The sequence below is a fragment of the Phacochoerus africanus genome, chromosome 11, assembly GCF_016906955.1.
Source record: "Phacochoerus africanus isolate WHEZ1 chromosome 11, ROS_Pafr_v1, whole genome shotgun sequence".
Lineage (NCBI taxonomy): Eukaryota > Metazoa > Chordata > Mammalia > Artiodactyla > Suidae > Phacochoerus > Phacochoerus africanus.
In genome coordinates, this window is record NC_062554.1 from 33,019,892 (window position 1) to 33,039,407 (window position 19,516).

Here is a 19,516-nt window from a genome sequence, read left to right on the forward strand (position 1 = left end):
TTTCATATATTTTTCCACATTGATTAAAAAGTATGAGATATATGTTCACTTGTATATGCACACATACATTGTTGACATGCACATTAATGAACACCTAACAGGAAGAAGGTGCCCATGTTTATGTTTAATTTGTCAATGACTAGGGATCAATTCTCAGTTTCATCTTGTCTTTATTTGGGTCACTGGCTGGGTGACCTAATCCAAGCCTGTGTCTCTGCCCAGTAACCCCCAGATATGCCCCCCGCCCCCATGCTCAGGCTCTCCTCCCAACCTCAGACCTATGCATCCTGCAGTCAACTTGGTGATTTCCTCCTCGGAGCTGTTCTTCCCCCAGACTTGATCACCTCAGGGAGGGGATGCTCCATTCTGCCAGTTGTTCAGAAAACAAAGTTAGGTTAGGTTTGACTCCTCTCTCCTTATCATACCCATCATCCAGTCAATCAGCAAGAGCTGTCCTCCCACCTTCAAAACATGCCCTCAGGCTCTTCTCATGGTTCCCACCATCACCTGTGGTGATGCTCTTTTGCTCCTATAGTTTACTGTCCTCAGAGCAGCCAGTGATTCTTTTTAAATACAAGTCAAATAATAATGTTGCTTCTCATCTTTAGTCTCTCTAGAATCTCAGGTCTTGTCTGCCCTCCCCTCCCCCCCCTTTCCAACTTCATCTGCCCTCTCCTCCCTCCATTCTTACCCCAATTCTCCCTGGTCTGGGAAACTCATTGTTCTGCAGCTAAGCCCCAAGGCCTTTGCCCCAACCTTCCTCCTGGGGCGCCTCTGTTCCCCAGGATGGTTTGCTTGCTCACTTCCTTCAGAGGTAAGAGGTAGGTCTCAGGTCTTCCTTAAGAGCTCTGTGTAATTCTCCTCTAAACACCCCACGTCTGCCACACTATCCCTTCACTTAGTACCGAGTGTTAACCGGAAAATAGAAATCACTCTGAGTATTTGAAACAGGAGGGATTTAATGCAGAAAATTAGTTCTGTGAGTGATGATTGAGAAGCCATAGGAGACAAAGAAGCAACCCAGGAATTAGAAGCAGTAGGGGATCGCTAGCCCTGGTTTCCCACCCCCCGAAGGTGGAAGAAAGCCACCCATGTCATCTGACTGGGGCAGGTAACACAGTGGTTGTGTCCAAACTGGAGCCCTCGGGAGATAGCCACCAACCCAGGTGCTGGCTTCTTTCCCTCTCTGTGTTCTGGGCTCTCTCAGTGCATAGAACTCACTCAGACCTGGGCTAACACTGAGGCCTGCAGGGGGCAACACCCACCACCTTGTTCTGAGCAGAGGAACCAACTCCAAGGCAAAGCATTGGCACAATCTGCGCTCTGCTTTTCCTCAGCATTTATTGTCCTTGACATGGTTACTTTTATTTGTCGTTTCTCTTCTTTGACTGGAATATAGGGTCCATGAAGGCAGGGGCTTTGCTGTTTTGTTCACTATTATCCCTGGCTCCCAAAATAGGGCCTGGCACATAGTGGTCCCTCCATAAATATTTGAATGAAAGAGTACGCCTCAACAGAGAGTGCGTCTGACATATAGCAGGCATTAAATAAACATACATTGAATAATTGAGACTGATTTAAAAAGAAACATGGAGTTCCTGCTGCTCAGTGGATTAAGAAGAGACACAGTGTCTGTGAGGATGTGGGTTTGATCCCTGGCTTCCCTCAGTGGGTTAAGGATCCTGCATTGCTGCAAACTGCAGCATAGGTTGCAGATGGGACTTGGATCTGGTTTTGCTGTGGCTGTGGTGTAGGTCAGCAGCTGCAGCTCCAATTTGACCCCCAGCCTAGGAATTTCCATATAACACAGGTGTAGCCATAAAGAGAAATAAAAAGAAACATAATTAAATAAGGAGAAACTTGGGTTCCACATAAAGGGCAAATCAAGGAGGGGATTAGACTGAGGAGCAGGAGGCTAGAGTCTGGGGAAGAAGTAACTGGCAAGATAACTGGAGGCCATGTTGGCTAAAGGACATTAAAAATAAGAATGCTTTTCCCTTCTCGCTTGGTCGAGGGACTTAACCCCATGGGATTTTCCAAGTCTAGTTCATTTAAATTTCAAAGGATGGATGATATCTCTCAACCTCTAGGTTGTACTTATAAATCTTTTAATAAGGCTGTAATAGTCAACATAGATTCCTTGGAAAACTGTGTTTCTAGATATTGTACTGGGTTGAAAATAGGATTTTTTAAATTTTTTTATTTTTAGGGCTGTACCCATAGCATAGGGACGCTCCCAGACTAGGGGTTCAATCAGAGCTGCAGCGGCTGGCCTGCACCACAGCCACAGCAACATGGGATCCGAGTCGTGTCTGCAACCTACACCACAGCTCACAACAATGCCAGATCCCTAACCCACTGAGCAAGGTCAGGGATAGAACCCATGTCCTCATGGATACTTTTGGGTTTGTTACCGCTGAGCCATGACAGGAATTCCAAAAATAGGACTTTAAAAATAATTGTATCATTTTTTTTCCCTTGAAAGTCAAGGAGAAAGTAACTACCCATAAGCAAATCTGAGTGTAATTTCAGATGTTCTCCAAATTACATCATGGGTGTTTATGCCACAGAACTCAGAATAGATGTAAGGAAACAAAACAAGCCTGACCAATATTTGAGAATCTATATAATGTTAGGTATTAAGCTGCACTACTTTTCCTAAAAAGCAATGTCGAAGTAGAATTAATAAATAATAGAACTCACTAATTTTAAGTGTACAGGCTTAAAAAATATATCCAGTGGTGTCATGACCACCACAGTCATGATACAGAACCTTTCCATCATGTATACTCCTTTGAGGTCAATCCCTTTCTCTACTTTCAGCCCCTGGAAATCAGCAATCTGTTTTCTGTCACTGTAGTTTTGCCTTTTTTAATTTTCCATATAAACGAAATCATATGATGTGGTCTTTTGTGTCTGTATTCCTTTGTTTACCATTAGGCTTTTGAGATGCATTCATATGGTTGCATGTATGATTCATTTGTTGCTTTATTTGGCTAAGTAATTTTCCACTGTTTGGACATATCACAGTTTGTTTATCCATTCACCAATTTATAGATATTTGGGTTGTTTCCAGGTTTTCACTATCATAAACAAAGCTACCATGAACATTTGAATATAACCAGTTATGTCAGCATGTTTTCATTTTTCTTGGATAAACATTTAGGAGCAGGTCATTGGCTCTCATTGTTAGCGTATGTTTAACTTTAAAAGAAAGAGCCAAACTTTTTCAGAATGGCCGTATCATTTTTCACTCTCACCGACACTCTGAATTCCAGTTACTCCACATCTTGTCAACATTTGGTATCTTCAGTCTTTTAAATTTTAACCATTCTGGTGGGGGTGTAATAGTATTTCATTATAGTTTTAATTAACATTTTGCTAAATGGTTAAGATGTTGAATATCTTTTCATGTGTTTATTTGCCACTCATATAGCAAATATCTCAGTCATTTAAAAAACTGAACAGTTTGTCTTTCTATTCTTTTTTTTTTTTTTCTTTTTTAGGGCTGCACTTGTGGCATATGGAGGTTCCCCGGCTAGGGGTCTAATTGGAGCTACAGCTGCCAGCCTACACCACAGCCACAGCAATGCAAGATCTGAGCTGTGTCTGCAACCTACTGCACAGCTCATGGCAATGCTGGATCCCCAATCCACTGATTGAGGCCAGGGATCAAACCTGCATCCTCATGGATACTAGTCGTATTTGTATCCACTGCGTCATAATGGGAACTCCCTCTCTTATTCTTGATTATAAGAATTCTTTATATATTTAGGATAGAAGTCCTTTATCAGATATACATTTTGAAAATATTTTCTTCCAGTGTGTGGCTTTTCATCCTTTTAATATTTTTTTGAAAAGCAAAGGTTTTAAATGTTAATGTTTAATTCATCGTTTTTTTCTTTTATGCTTCACACTTTTTAGGTACTTCTAAAAATCTTTGCTTAATTCAAGTTCACAATATTAAAAATTTTTTCTTCTAGAAGCTTTATAGTTTTGATTCTTCTATTTAGAGGTCTATGGCCCATTTTTAATTAATTTTTGTGAACACTGTGAGTTAAGAATTGAGTTTTTTTTTTAATGTGTCTGAATATTGATTATTTCAGAACTATTTTTTTTTTTTGCAAAGAATAACCTACTATCTCCTACATGCTAGGTATTAAGCTGCACTTAAAATTTACTTTCTGTTTCAAATATGCAACCACTCTTTTCTACGTCCATTTCTTTTAGGACTCTGGTAATACTGAACTCAAGGAAAAATGTGTGGGTGGAATGCCTGAGATTTCCTATGCTTATTTTCTATCACTTGACACCAACTCAATCTATCATCTAATCAGAATCAAGTTCAACTGACAATCTCACATCTTTATGTAGAGCTTTGCTAAGCATTTAACTTTCAATGTGTAAAGGCAAAACTTAACTATAAGAATCTAGAAACTCAACAAATACATGGTATAACAAAGAGGATAGGGACTTTCTAACTAGATTTAAGCTAAGGCAACCCACATACTCATACAGGGAGGAAATCATGTTTCTTCTACATGAAATCAGTGTGCACAAAACTTGCTTTTAAATTTTCTGAGGATTGGTTCAATGCACTGGTCTATGCTTGGGGGAGGGTTGGAGGGAAGACTAATTTCCTACTTCTGCTGTTATCTTAATTATTGGGGGGGGGTCATCTTTAGTGTGACACTTCCTGCATCTCTCTAGGCTCTCATGCCTCTCTTTGGGTGATAGAATAACTTATGTTGATTAGTGAATTTGAGAACTGAAGTGAGACACATGTAGCTCCATTCTGTTTCCTTATTTTTAGGCTCCACACAGTCTTTAGGCAGCCCTCCCATGACTTGTAAGTAAGTCTCACTCTAAAATTTGGTATTAGGAAGCTTGCTTGTCCCCAGATACGTTCTCCAATATAAGCTTTTCAGTAATACAGGTGGTATTTTACTCTTTAAACTGGATTCAGAACATGGGTAGGTATGAGGGATGCAGTTTATTGAGTCTTTCCAACTCCAAAGGTCCAGACAAAATAGAATGCTAAAGGCTGGTTTAATACATGTTCTCAGTATTTTGTTATTATAAGATACATGGCTTACTTCTTCAAGCCTACAAAGCATAAAATATGTTTAAAGTACAGGGAGAGTTTTGTTGATACCTAACTTCCTATAAAAAGAATCAGGCAGCTCAAAATAGCTGTTGACTCTTCATCTGATAGATATTTAGTACTAGGACTGGCAACTTGATGTTAAATAATAGTTTTATTCTTCTTTGAAGCAGAGTTCAGATTAAAAGTTCCCTTCAGGTTTTATTTTAGGTCTATGACTTTATTGATAACTATAGATTTTTTTTAAGCACATGAACAATACTGAAAATAAGCAAGTTTAAATTCTTGTGATAAATCAACTCCACTCCTCCTGAATGTTCTTTTTCCTCACTGATAGTAAAATCAGATGATGAATTTAATGGTTCTCTACACTGAAACCAGGTGTTGGTTTTCATCATTCGGGTAATGTTCTTTGTCTTAGGGTCATATTCAAATTGCTTTGATCTACGGAAGAAATAGAAGAATCCTGGAAAGAGAGAGAGAAAATCATAATTAGTTATCTTGCAGAACTATGAAATGGTTCCACACTTTAAAATTTTATGAATATAGAAGAAAATAATTGAACATTATATGGAAAGAAAAGAAACATTAACTCTATAGATACATTTTATTTCACCCTGTTACATGGGAAATATAATTTTTATTTCCCTGAGGAAAAAGCCAAGGTAAAATATAAATTTCCAGGGGCTTACTACCTTTCTAGTCAGACTGTGGTTTATGCCAGAGATTCTCAAACCACGTTTTAAAAAATTGTCTCAGTGAGGTGGGGAGAAAGAGGACCCCTGTGAGTATAGCCTTGGGCTCTAAATCCTCCTTTTCCTACAGTTGTTTTGCTTTATTGGTTTTAGATTTTGAGGTTCCATGTTAAATTTCACTAGAATAAAAAATGGTGTTAATTAAAAACGTTTTTTGACTCCTGCTTTCTCCACGATCCAGCTCGTTGTCTTTGAAGATATGGTAGCTGGACATTAAACTGCCTGAGGTTCACTTAAGATTGTAGATTCCTGAATCTTGCCTACATTTCTATTGCCTCAGAAACTCTAGAATTTGTAGTTTCAAACTCCAAACTATGCGTATTAAATAAGTATGTTATGGTTTGAGAATCACTGTTCATTTCATGGGCTTTTTCATTTCTCTCACTTTAAACTCTTCAGGGGATTATCTTTCAGTGGGTACCTTGGATCAATAATAAATTTTCGTACCTTTTGCATAGTTTTGAAATAGTGTAACAGAGAATATAATTCAGGATTTACAATTCATTCTTTTTTAATGGGGGCAGGTGTGGCATATGAATGTTCCTAGGCTAGGAGTTGAATCAACGTGGGATCTGAGCCATGTCTTAGACCTACAACACAGCTCATGGCAGCACTGGATCATTAACCTACTGATTGGGATCAGGGATGGAACCTGCCACCTCATGGGTACTAACAGGGTTTGTTTCTGCTGGGCCACAATGGGAACTCTACAACTCAGTTTTTGATAATGCCTGCACATTAAAGTTTATTGTAACATGTACTCCAGAATGGTTAAATAACATTAATATGGAAACATTTAAGTTCATGCTGTCCTTTTTATAGGAAAGTCTTTCTAGTCTCTTAATAGCCAGGCATGATGCTTACCTTTGTGTTGGAAAGCGGCATCAACTCGGAGACCAATCCCTGGGAAATATTTCACCACCCTCCGTGGATACCCTTTGTCCATGGTTTGGGTCACTTCATCATACCTGGAGACATGGATTTGAAAGATTTTCAGGGGACCTTTGGGGAGCTTGATTTATCTACTTCCCTACTTGGAGTCAAGCAAGGATATAGAAAAAAAAAGTAATCCAAGTAGAAGAAAACTAGTTGGATCAATTAAAAAATGACAAAGATTATATTTAAATAATTTATAGTATATTGAAAGTGAGATTATGAAGGGGAAAATCCACATAATTTGTCAGATTGATGCTATTCTAAGGAGTAGTTAAGGCTTGGAGTTTCAAAGATTTTTACTGGTTATGTTTTGTCATTGGCAGTTTGGTTGGCAACATCAGCTTTATGATTTTATCTTTATTTTTTTAAGTTGGAGACAGATCTTTGAACTGATTTAAACATTCTTTTGCTTGGTGAATGACTGCACCTGAGACTGCCTTCAACATGACACTTTAGGAAGACTGTAGATTGGTTTTATTTTGGTCCATGTTAAAGAGATGTTATGTGGATATTTTTCTCCAGCATAGAATGAAGGGTCAGTTGTCTGTAAACTTACCTCCAGCACCAAATACCCACAAAGAAGTAGGTTTTTCTTGTATTGTGGTCACAGACAGCTGCATCAATTTTCTTTACCTGTCTTGGAAAGCCTAATGTACGGATGGATTTGGGATAATCTGGCAAGACAGCATATCCTCTGATCATCCAGAAGTTATCATCTGGGAAGAGAGAAAGTGATTATCTTCTGATGTATTTTATAAAGGGAGAAAGAGGTGTCTTAAGAAGTTTGAAAATAATTAGATTGCCTAGTTCCTTTCAGGTTCAATGCTCAGAGATTTAGTAACCTTATATCTCCATTTATTCTTACCATTTTCTTTAGCTGTTTATATCATTAATATCACACAAATACTGTATACCTATAGTTAATAGTGTTCATACTGGATTGGTAGATGCAAACTATTATATTTAGCATAGATAAGCAATGAGGTCCTGCTGTATAGTACAGGGAACTATATCCAGTCTCTTGGGATAGACCATGATGGAAGATAATATAGAAAAAGAATGTGTGTGTGTGTTTATATAAACACACACACACACACATATACACACACACACATATATACATATATATGTATATATGACTGCGTTACTGTGCTGTACAGCAAAATTGACACAACACTGTAAATATGCTAATAAAAAATTAAAATAAAACAAAAAAATTGTGCGCATACTCAAGTCAACTGGGTTTATTGTATTGATTGCCTTTCTAAAACTTATTAAAAGTCAAGTATATTTGTACATGTTCTCCTAAACTTCAGTGTTCTCAAAGGCAAGTGATCTGATGGAATCTGTATAAAAAACAGGGTTGCTTGGTTAAGTACAAGATATCAGTTAAATCTGAATTTCAAATAAGTAATGACTAATTTTTGGTATATCCAAAATACTGAAAGAGATATACTAAAACTTATTTCTTGTTTATCTGAAATTTAAAGCATCTTATATTCATATTTACCAACTCTGGCCCCTAGTAAAAAGGGAATATAGAAGAGAGATAGGTTACCTTTATTTGGCAGAAAAAATACTTTTTAGTTTTTGTCATACAGTTTTCTTTTGGCTCCTGTGCAACTACATTGATGCTTATCTTCACAACCACAGAGAACCCTTGGATAGTTATTCTTTTTTTTTTTTTTTATTTTCCCACTGTACAGCAAGGGGGTCAGGTTATCCTTACATGTATACATTACAATTACATTCCCCCCCCAGCCTTTCTTCTGTTGCAACATGAGTATCTAGACAAAGTTCTCAATGCTATTCAGCAGGATCTCCTTGTAAATCTATTCTAAGTTGTGTCTGATAAGCCCAAGCTCCCGATCCCTCCCACTCCCTCCCCCTCCCATCAGGCAGCCACAAGTCTCTTGTCTAAGTCCATGATTTTCTTTTCTAAGGAGATGTTCATTTGTGCTGGATATTAGATTCCAGTTATAAGTTATATCATATGGTATTTGTCTTTGTCTTTCTGGCTCATTTCACTCAGTATGAGATTCTCTAGCTCCATCCATGTCGCTGCAAATGGCATTATGTCATTCTTTTTTATGGCTGAGGATAGTTATTCTTTATGATAATAACCTAAGGTCAGGAGAGAAGCCATGTCCATTTGGCTTATGCATGAAGATTATATTACTTGCATGGAAATATGCACTGACAGGATCAGGCATCCAAAGGGAGAAGAGGAGTCATGATGGGGCAAAGTTACCTTTAAATACCAGAATCTTATCTTTTGGGTTCTCATATGCTGCTTGAATATCAGCTGGCAGAGATGGCCAGAATGTAGAGATTAGTTCAAATTCAATATTGGTGATATCATAGTAGATCCTCCACAGGTGCCTGTGTTAGACAAAAGCAAAATAAAAAAATAACAAAAACCCCCATACTTTACATATACCCTATTTATATCTATTTCAATGAAAACACTGCAAACTTAGAGACTTGTCTCTGAGGTAACTGGTTGGTGTCGTCCTCAAACAATTTAGAGCATTGACATAATTTTTCTCAGCACATTTAGGTGGTGGTAAGTTCAGTTCTACCCTTTGGACTTCCAAGGTCAGGACATGCCTTTGTGCCCACTCTTTGCGGCACTTAGAGTAGCAAAATACCCATGGAAAGCTCATAAATAGTTCTCAATGCCTTCATTTTTGCCAAAGCAGCAATTCCCAATGCTCTAAGACAACATCAGTAATTCTAAGAATTAATTGGTACTGATTCTTACTAGAGTGAAGAAATGTTATTATTGGTATGGCCAAATACTTCCTCATATTTCCCTTCTGGATGTAAAGTGCTGAGTCTATGAGTGAGACTCGAAAATTCCTGAGTCCATTTTCCTTCTGGCAACCCATCCCTAAGAAGTAGGCTTTGGCCTCTGCTGTTAGGAGCATGGCAGGGACAGCATGTCATTACAGTGCTAGACAGTTGTGGGTAGAAGGAGGCTAATTTCAAATATTCTTTCCTGTTGTCCCTATATCCTTATCAGATGATGTACGTCCTGATACTTGTTCTTAAAATGTGGACATGGTAGACATAACTGACACACCATGTTGCCAGTTAAGTACAGTACATTATTCACATTGAGAAAAGAGATTTCCTAGCAAAGCTAATACTCCATTGATGCAACATTAAGGAATGGCCTATTGATGTGTATTTAATAACTGGCTCTCTAGTTAGGTAAAGGACCTAATTTTTATCCTTTTGATGATTTCTAGGGTCATCATGATTCCAACCATGGCCAGTTTTAAGCTACCAAAATGATGTTAACTGGTTTTGAAAATTCTTGAAAATTTAGCAATTATTGCATCTGGAGTAGATAAGCAATGTGATTCTGCTGTATAGCACAGGGAACTATATCGAGTCACGTATGATGGGACATGCTGGAGGATAATGTGAGAAAAGGAATGTATATATATATGTGTGACTGGGTCGCTTTGCTGTGCCGTAGAAATTGACAGAACACTGTAAACGAACTATAATGGAAAAAAATAAAAATCATTAATGAAATGGTATAAACCAACTCCAACATACCATCAGGGTTGGTATATTATTTTAGCTAGGAAGTTACTGAAAGTAGATCATGCTTCAATGGCAATTTAAAATTTTGCTTTAAGACATTTAAAAATTAATTTATCAGACAAGTAAGAGATACATGCATAGAGTAAAACATTCAAACAATTTGGACAATTATAAAATGAAAAGTAAATGCACACATATTCGCTATCCCCACAACTCTCTTATCCCCAAATCTTGTGAGAAGAAAAATCTTCATAGAAAGTTTGGGGGTTTAAGGGAATGGGTTTACCTGCCTTTAAAGAACATTACTTCTCTGCGGAAAGTGGTGATAGCATCAAAAGTCAAGTCAGGGTCACAGGCATGGGGTACAGTGGGTTCCTTTGACTTAGCGGGTCCTGTAGGTTGACGTCCTTTCATGGGAAAAGAAATACCGCAGTGAGTAAAGAAGGCATGTGGAAATACCTACAGAAGGATCTTACCCAAGGGAATGTTTTCTTCATGATAATATTTCAAGAAGTGATTTTCTCAACTCCCTTCCTGGAAAGGTTTCTGTTCAGTTCAGGTTTGTTCAGATTTGTGATGTTGCTCACCATAGATGGACTGGATTCCATTGACATCGTCCTGAGAAAGTGGGTATTTGCTAGGATCCATGGAGACATAATTTGGGAACATCAGAGCTGTTGGATCATTGGAGTGAGAGAGCCCCAGTGAATGACCAAATTCATGAGCAGCCACAAGAAACAAGCTGAATCCTTAACAAAAACAGGGAGAACATGAGTATGTTAGTCAATCAGAAGAGGAATGATTGCATCTGAGATTAGGAAGTAACTGAGGGGAATGAAGAAAAGGCTTGCCTAACAGCAGATAATTCTTATCACATAAATGCCATCATTTATGTAGGAAATATTTCAACACTAATAATTGGTCTTAGTCACACCATGGAGAAGTATAACCCAGAGTGAACAGGTGGCAGGAAACAGGTGTTTCAGAAATGGATAGGAGTTAAAAAAAAAAAATACACCAGTTTGGGGTTGTTGAGGCTGCTTTATGTGATCATATTTCTTCTACTTATAATCTTCAGAGGTTCTCCATTGGCTGTTGGATCAAGTCCAAATACCTTAATATGGCCCTTCATCTAGTTGCTGCTCTTTCCCAGCCTCGTATTTTATTACCATATTCCTTGAACTAGCCATATTGAATCATTCACATTTTTCATCTATGCCTGTTCTTTCTAAGCTGTGTGTCTTAATATCTCCATCCCTTCTGCCACCAGAGTGTTATCCCCCTTGCCCCCTTTTGCCTAGTTATCCTACTTATTCCTCTAGAGTCAGCTCCTTTGTGATGCTTCTCTTACCACCACCACTCCCAGCTCCTATCCAGGATGACTTAATTACAAACCTCTCTTGGCTTCTGTAGACTCAGTGCTTAATTCTGTCTTTGCCCAAAAAGGCTGCATTGTCTATTTCTAACACCAAGCTGTGTACCCTTTCAGTGCAGGGATTTTTTTTTTTTTTTTTTTTTTGCTTGTTAGGGCCACACCTGTGGTGATATGGAAGTTTCTCCCATATCGACTAGGAGTCAAATTGGAGCTGCAGCTGCTGGCTACAACCACAGCCACAGCAATGCAGGGTGCTGCATCTGCAACCTCCAGCACAGCTCAAGGCAATGCTGGATCCTTAACCCACTGAGTGAGGCCAGGAATTGAACCCGCATCCTCATGGATACTAGTCAGACTTGTAGCCCAGTGAGCCTCAACAGGAACTCCCTAGGGGTCATGTTTTAATCATCTTTTGTTCCTGGTGACTGTGAAACTGTTTATTGATAGTGGGTATTTAATAATGATTGCTGGATATCCAGGTGTTTATTTGGATGAAAGAATGGTTAGATGTGCCTCCTTACAAGACCATAGTACCCCGTACTTATCTACCTATAACAGAAGAATTACCTGCATGGTTGTAATTGCACTTTCTCCAAGGTTGTCTGTAAGGTTCTAAATAAATACAAGACTGTCCTTTGTAGCTGATGGGCTAGCTCAGTCAGTAGGTATGAGACTCAAAAGTCTGTCCTAGGACTTGCAACTAAGCCTATGGATCCCCAGGAAAAGGCTGAGGCTTTCATGATGGAGGCTTATCCAATGATGTTTGCATAAAACAAAGGATTGTTTCATGGATTTTCTTGCTTTTCTGCTCTGGCCTTTTTTTGCTGCCACCTGTCTGTTTGGCAAAATCACTAAATGTACTTTTGAACAGGGATGAGATAGGTTCCTATTGGGGCTCAGTGGGTTAAGGACCCGACATAGTCTCTGTGAGGATGTAGGTTCGATCCCTAGCCTTGTTCAGGGGATTAAGGAGCTGGTGTTGCCTCAAGCTATAGTGTAGGTCTCAGATATGGCTTGGATCCATGTTGCTGTGGCAGTGGCATAGGCCTGCCACTACAGCTGCAGCTCCAATTGGACCCCTAGCCCAGGAACTTCCATATGCCATGGGTGCAGCCATTAAAAAAACACAATTCAAATTTAGCTCACCTAAATTAAGTTCAAACTTTTATTCTGGCTCTCGAGACACTCTATAATCTGAATCCTAGTCATCATGTTAGGCTTCCTTTCCACCACAATTCTGGTCCTTGTGTTAGTTGGGTTATTTTGTCCAGAACACTCCTTACTCTGGTTTGCCTTTGGAGTTCCTGCAGTGCCTTCAAGTCTCAGCCATCAATTCCACCCCAACCTCTGCATTTGTGTTAGAATTTCTTTTATGTGCTCCTATTACATTGCTATAACCTTTATCCCAATGTTGATGATACTAATTTTAGTAACTATTGGATAGTGTGTGCCCCCTAGACGGTAAACCCCTGAAAGCCAGGGTCTATGCCGTGAATACTACTGTATACTCCATTTCTATCACAGAACTTGGGTCAGAGTGGAGGTTGAGTAAAGGATTGTTGAATGACTTCATTTCCTAAATATTTGTAGAGCATCTCTCACGTGCCGATAATATTATAGGCCATATGATACTGCAGGAAAAAAGATAACATCTCTGCCTTCTTGGGGATATATTTGTGCACTGTACATCGGTAATTTTGTGAATATTTTTTCCTGTTCCTGGAATTACTGTAATCATCACATCATCCTTATCATCAATATTAATAATCATCAATACAAGCATCAGTGTAAAATACTTTTTGAATGTTTGCTAAGGCTAAGTACTTTGCAAGGTGTTTTCACCTTTATTACAGGTTACATGTCATCTTCCTTTAAGAAGACCATTATTATCCTTACTTTATAGGTAAAGAAATGGAGAGTAAGAATAACTTGCCAAGGGTCCCTCAGACAGTAAGTAGGAAGCCCTGGAAGGGGCTGCAAAGCCACAGACCATTGTTCTCCCCCTATCCCAGCACTGCGTCTGGAGTGGCCTCTAAGGCCTGTTTCAGTTGTTTAATGCATGTTTGTGTACATAGAACTTTTGCATTCACATACAGGCTTGATATTGGCCTTGCTTTGGGAGGTTCTCGGGAAAATCTCTCTCTGACTTCACCAGGCAGTGACTGTCCCCCAACTCTGCCCCTGCCCCAGGAAGCAATGGGATTAGCAGAGGCCGATTGTCTATTGCTCTTAAGCATTTACACTAAGACTCTTGTGCCCTTTCCAAAGAGAGAGCCTACATATTCATAAAGAAGGTAATCATACATGATTGCCAAATTTTCTATTTAAAAAAATCCCAGTTTTATTGGAGGGTACGTTTGCCTGAGGCTTTATGTTTTTATTAGAGAACAGGAAGACATTACCCCTACCTTGTCAGTGAGCTAAGAGTTTTACGAATGGGTGTGCCCCAAGGCCAGCAATTTCAACCCTGAGGGAATGTGATAAAGCAGTTAGAAGAAAACTTACTTTAGTATTGTTAGCTGGTTATCCACCTGGAACTAGGTGTAGGGTTATACTTATCGTCTGCCTTGCTCAAGCAAGTTTTGCCAACTTGGGGCCAGAACCCTCTGGAATCTTAATAATCTATCCCACACATTCTCTTTGGCAGGGGTCCCATTGCAGTGTGGGCAATAGTAATTACTACTAAATTTCAGATTTAATAAGGATAGAAGGACAATGAAATCTTAGACTAATCTCTACCTCCAGATATGAAAATAAGCTTGGCTGAGCAATGGGAGTCACTCTGACTTTGGTGAGCATGGGATATTTCCTATAACTGCCTGATTGCACATGCCCACACTGCCTTTAGGCCAAATCCAGAGAAATATTGGGACATGTCTAAGCAAGAGATCCAGACATGGTCCATTCAGCTCCACTGTCACGTGAGTGATGGTGTCACCCTACCTCCTTTGTTTTCTTGTCCATGATGTTAACTCACTTGGCAATGGTAGCAGCCAATCTGAGACTTCTCCTGGTGCCTGAAGTCTAGCCAGCACTAACTTTGGAAGAACAATTGCATCATGTGTTCTGACTTTACAAGGCGTGGCCATGGATCATTTGGGGTCATTGAGTTTCAGTTTTGCAGGACTTTTAAAACCAACCCACAGACTATTCTTTGGCCAGGACTGAATTGTGACCTTGCCTACCACCCACCAGCAGAGCCACAGCTTCTGCTTTCCTGGGACCCTGGAAACCAGACACAAGATCCAAGATGACTGTTGTCAATGATAGAAAAAAAAAGAGTGGGGAGGACCTGGGAAGCTACTGAGCCTGCTCCTTTACTTGATGCACATGTTTTGACAATAACAAAAATTTACTTGGCAAGTAATAAAATATCTCTTATATTAGTGCCAGGAGGCCCACCCATGAAGAGGAATAAAATCAACCTACTTGGTCTGAAGGAAGAGGTGAAATATAAAGATCAGGGTATAATCCTTTGGCACATGGTCAAGAGTTAGAAGAGGAAGTTCATGTGTATCAATAGACCTCCTATGGACCATGAAACCCACACACCATCCTTCATTCACTAACTCAGAACCAGTCACCACCTCCCTAGAGTCTTCTTTCAATCCTCAAGCTAGAAATGACTTCTACCATTGGTACAACATGCAGCATATTCTGCCTTGCGTGGTGGTGAGTGGGTCAAAGCTAAGGTATAAGTCCACCACCCAAGATCCACAAACTTCTTAAGGGCCAGAACTTCTCTAGTACAACTTTGAGGTCTGTACAACACCTTGCATGGTTCCAGACACACAGCAGCCCGTCAGGCACTGTGGATGTATGAATGAATAAACATATGAGTAAGGGAAGAATGTTCTGATCATAACAAGATTAGCAGCTTTAGGAGGATGTTGTATGAAGAAGCTCTGGACTGTAAAACATGATTTTCTGAATAGATATTGAACAACTTCCATCAGTGTCATCTGGAATATGAAAAAATATGGGGAAACTGGGAAGTAAAAAGTGACTAATTGCAAAGCTATTCCTTTTAGGGTTTTTTATGAATGATAAAATTTTGTTCATAAAGAAACCTGAACTCACCTGTTCCATCCTTGGTCCAGTTTTCATCTTCATCAAAATGAGTGTCTCCACCCAGGCCCAGACCAGGAGGAAAGGCGTGGCCGAGGACTCCCAAGGGGCCATCAAAATAACGAGGACACCGACCGTGGACTGAGATACAATTCGTGGGGGGAAAAGATCAGCCTCTTCAAAGCTCTTGAGATGAAAACAGCCATATTTTCTTCTCTGTCGAAAACCTTACCTCGGGTCCTAAAGGCAATCATGATGTCTGCAATGCCCTTGGAAATCTTGGTGAATGTCAGTGGAGTAACATTGCTCCACACTTCTATGCCTTTTTGGATAGCCTCGTCCACATCAACTCGTGCCATATCTGGAGTGTAATTTACGATTCTTAAAAAAGTACAAAAGCATACCAATTGGAGGTTATATATGCATGTAAACACCCATTCTACTAAAAGAAAAAAATCATTTCTATCTTAGCGATCATATGCTGCAGTTAACTTTTGATATGGTGTTATTCATACATTTGTATAATATTTTACTATTTAAAACAAGTGCTTTTGTCTGTGCTATACAATTCAACCTTTTGTCTGCTCTATTAATCGGCAGTGTTGTCACACTTTAACGAAAGAGGCTCAAAGAGGTTACGTGACTTCCCCAAGGTGACATTTAGTGGGAGGTCATCAATCTCATGGATGTGTTGGTTGTGTATATGATTGTTTTATAAATATCTTCTAAAAAGAATTGAGGTTTATTTTCTCAAAGGGCTTGAGGAAATCAGTCTTGTGCCTATGTCCTATATTAAGAGTCTCACCTGAGAGCCACAAAAGAGTTTGTTACTCAGGAAGAAGATCTTCCTTTTGTTTATATTCCCTATCTTGCCAAACCTGTTTTTTTTTTTTTTTTTGTCTTTTGCATTTGTTGGGCCACTCCCACGGCATATGGAGGTTCCCAGGCTAGGGGTCGAATCAGAGCTGTTGTCGCCAGCCTACGCCAGAGCCACAGCAACGCGGGATCTGAGCCGTGTCTGCAACCTACACCACAGCTCACGGCAACGCCGGATCGTTAACCCACTGAGCAAGGCCAGGGATCGAACCCGCAACCTCATGGTTCCTAGTCAGATTCGTTAACCACTGCGCCACGACGGGAACTCCGCCAAACCTGTTTTTATCTCAATCCCAAGGCTCAATAAGATGAACGAAGAACTATCAGAAGAACTCTTTAGGGACAGCCAGGAGGCCTTAGAACATTTGTCAAGGTCACTGCCTCTCTCTCAGGTCACAGGCATACCTCTTCCTCTTTCTGCCAATAAGCCAGTCCCCTTCCCTTGAGATGTCTGGGGTCCATCTGAGATTTGACAGTATGATTTCCATACATCACTAACAGGAACTGGATATGCTCTCCGGTCTTCCGATTTTTCCTTCTGCACACTTTATTTGTACCTTTAAGTGTCATTAATCAGACGGCAGGGCTTCCAGTCCTGAGCTTGTATGGACATGGCAGAGGCCACAGATTAGAGCAAATTTGCCAGGATCAGCCTGTTGAGAAGAGCTGTGTAATCCAAACTATGCTAAAGAAGCTTTTTTCACTTTCGCTGTGTTTAAGGTGGTAATAACAGTGGTGCCTACATCATCTATCAAGTGCCATGAGCATAGGAAGTGCTTGGCAAAACAGACTATGATTATTTTTGTTGCTTGGAGGTCATATGCCTGTTCCTTTAGATTAAGGGGAGGGGCATAAATTGCAGAAGCATTACCTGTAGGTGAGATTGTATTTCTTCCAGCCAGGCAGAGTGTAACCATACTGACCCACATCAGGTACCCCACACCTGGGCATCTTCATGATCTCAAGAGTGTTTGAGTCCAGTTTTCCAGTCACTGTCAATCCAAAAAATGCTTGCATTTCACGAATTTTCCCATCTATGAGACTCCTGTTCTTGCTTTGAACAAGATGACTCCCTTCTATTTCAAGAGAGTAGAACTGGTTGAGATATGCCTGACCAAAAGACAAAAAAAGGCACAGACTACAGGAGAGCTAATCTCTATCTCAGGATAAAACGCTATTGTCTGAAGTCCTTTGGGGCAATAGGAGGGAAAACAGAAATAAGTAACAAGGGAAAGGAAGGAGCCTGGGATGAAAGAAGAGAGGAAGAAAACAAAGAGGAAAGATAACAGTCACTTTTTTTTTCAGTTTTCAAGAACTGAGCTTTGTGTAACTGGACTGGCTAACCCACACATCCCAGAAAACTCTAGACTTCCACAGAAGGGAACTAAGCTTCTTCTAGATGGTAAATAATCACATGTCTTAAATATTTTTACTGTCACTTTCTTTTTGGTGTTTCCTTGAAACAAATTCTAGAAGCAATGGGGTTATTCATTTTGCAAATTTAAATAATTTCACCAAACATGGCAAATTAACTGGACTAATTTTGAGGGAATCTCCAAAACAATGTGTTTTTCATATATGTTGGTGTTAGGGGCTCCAAACTGCTGTTGGGTCCTCCTTGTTGGTCTTCAGTGCCTTTATGGAAATCTCCAGTTCCTGCAGCACTGTCCCTTCCTTCTCTCTCTCTGTCTCCTCACTTGTAACCATTGCTTAAAAGTTGTAGCAAATCCTGCCTTTCCCCCCACTCCCATCTCCTCTCTCCACCCTTCACAGGTCCTTGATGTTCTTAGAGCCAGGGAAAGGAAAAGCAGCTCCTCATAAGAAAGTTCACGGACTCTGGTAGGAACGAGCTGTTTTTTTATGTCCCAAGACAATCAATACAATGAAATTTTTATCGATAGTCATTAATAACATTTATTGAGACAGTACCTGAGCCAGTTGTGTGTTTTCTTCATTCTCCATCTTTCGGTCTGTAGGAATTGCAGAAGAAAATGTGAGTAAGACCCAAAATAGAAGGCTCTTCATTCCTCTTTCTCCTCAGCTGAAGCTTTGTTCTGTTTGCATAGAATTTAGAAAATAATAGTGAGACGTGGCATGGATGGGGTTGTACTATTATTTAATTAAAAACAGAAAAGGACATTTGCCATGAAATGTGTCATGACATGCTTTTTTTTTTCTTAGGTTAACTCGATTTCACAATCATGATCTGCAGTTGTTTAGTAAACACAGTCATTGTTCTCTATTGAATAGAAAATAATATGAAGTCAGACTCCATGTTACTTTTGTCCTTGCAAAGTTGGAGGTTTCCCTACTGTAAGTTCTTGAGTGTTTATGGAATATTTTCTTTTGAATGAAAGCCCAAAATATATATATAAAGATATAATTTTCTTTGTAAAAAAATTTATCTTTTGTGAAATCACCTGCTTATGTTCGCAAAATTGTAATTTTTTTTGCTCCCTCTCAGGAATATGATTTAATCCATTGTCTTCCACTTGATACAGAGACTTCCTGAATTCTAACAAACAAGCCCTGTCTGTTCCTCAAAAAAAAAAAAAAAAAAAAAAAAAAGGCATGGGATCATGAGAAGACAATTGATTCAGGAATCAGATTATCCTGATTAACTGGGTAAACATCAAATGTTTACTGAGCACCTCTATTTGCCTATCACTATAAACGCAGGCATGAATAAGATATGGTTCCAATCTTGTGGGAGAATTTAGACATATACAGACACTAAGTTCGGATCAAATGGAGGGAAGTGGCAAAGTGCACAGTGAGGATTCTAGAGACTGAGAAGGGCCGAAAGGTAGAGCGATCACTGCCTAATGGCTTCATCAGGTGGGG

General features: G+C 39.5%; 1 protein-coding gene across 1 annotated transcript; it reads right to left on the minus strand.

The window, feature by feature from the left end:
- Positions 1 to 5,324: 5,324 nt before the first annotated feature.
- MMP27 (matrix metallopeptidase 27) lies at positions 5,325 to 18,711 on the minus strand. The gene is given in 11 exon segments (XM_047754350.1): positions 5,325 to 5,351; positions 5,353 to 5,570; positions 6,724 to 6,827; positions 7,352 to 7,511; positions 9,047 to 9,177; positions 10,640 to 10,760; positions 10,941 to 11,102; positions 15,809 to 15,937; positions 16,029 to 16,177; positions 17,544 to 17,782; positions 18,602 to 18,711. Coding segments are annotated over 11 exon segments (1,536 nt in total). The 5' UTR covers positions 18,698 to 18,711.
- Positions 18,712 to 19,516: the final 805 nt, after the last annotated feature.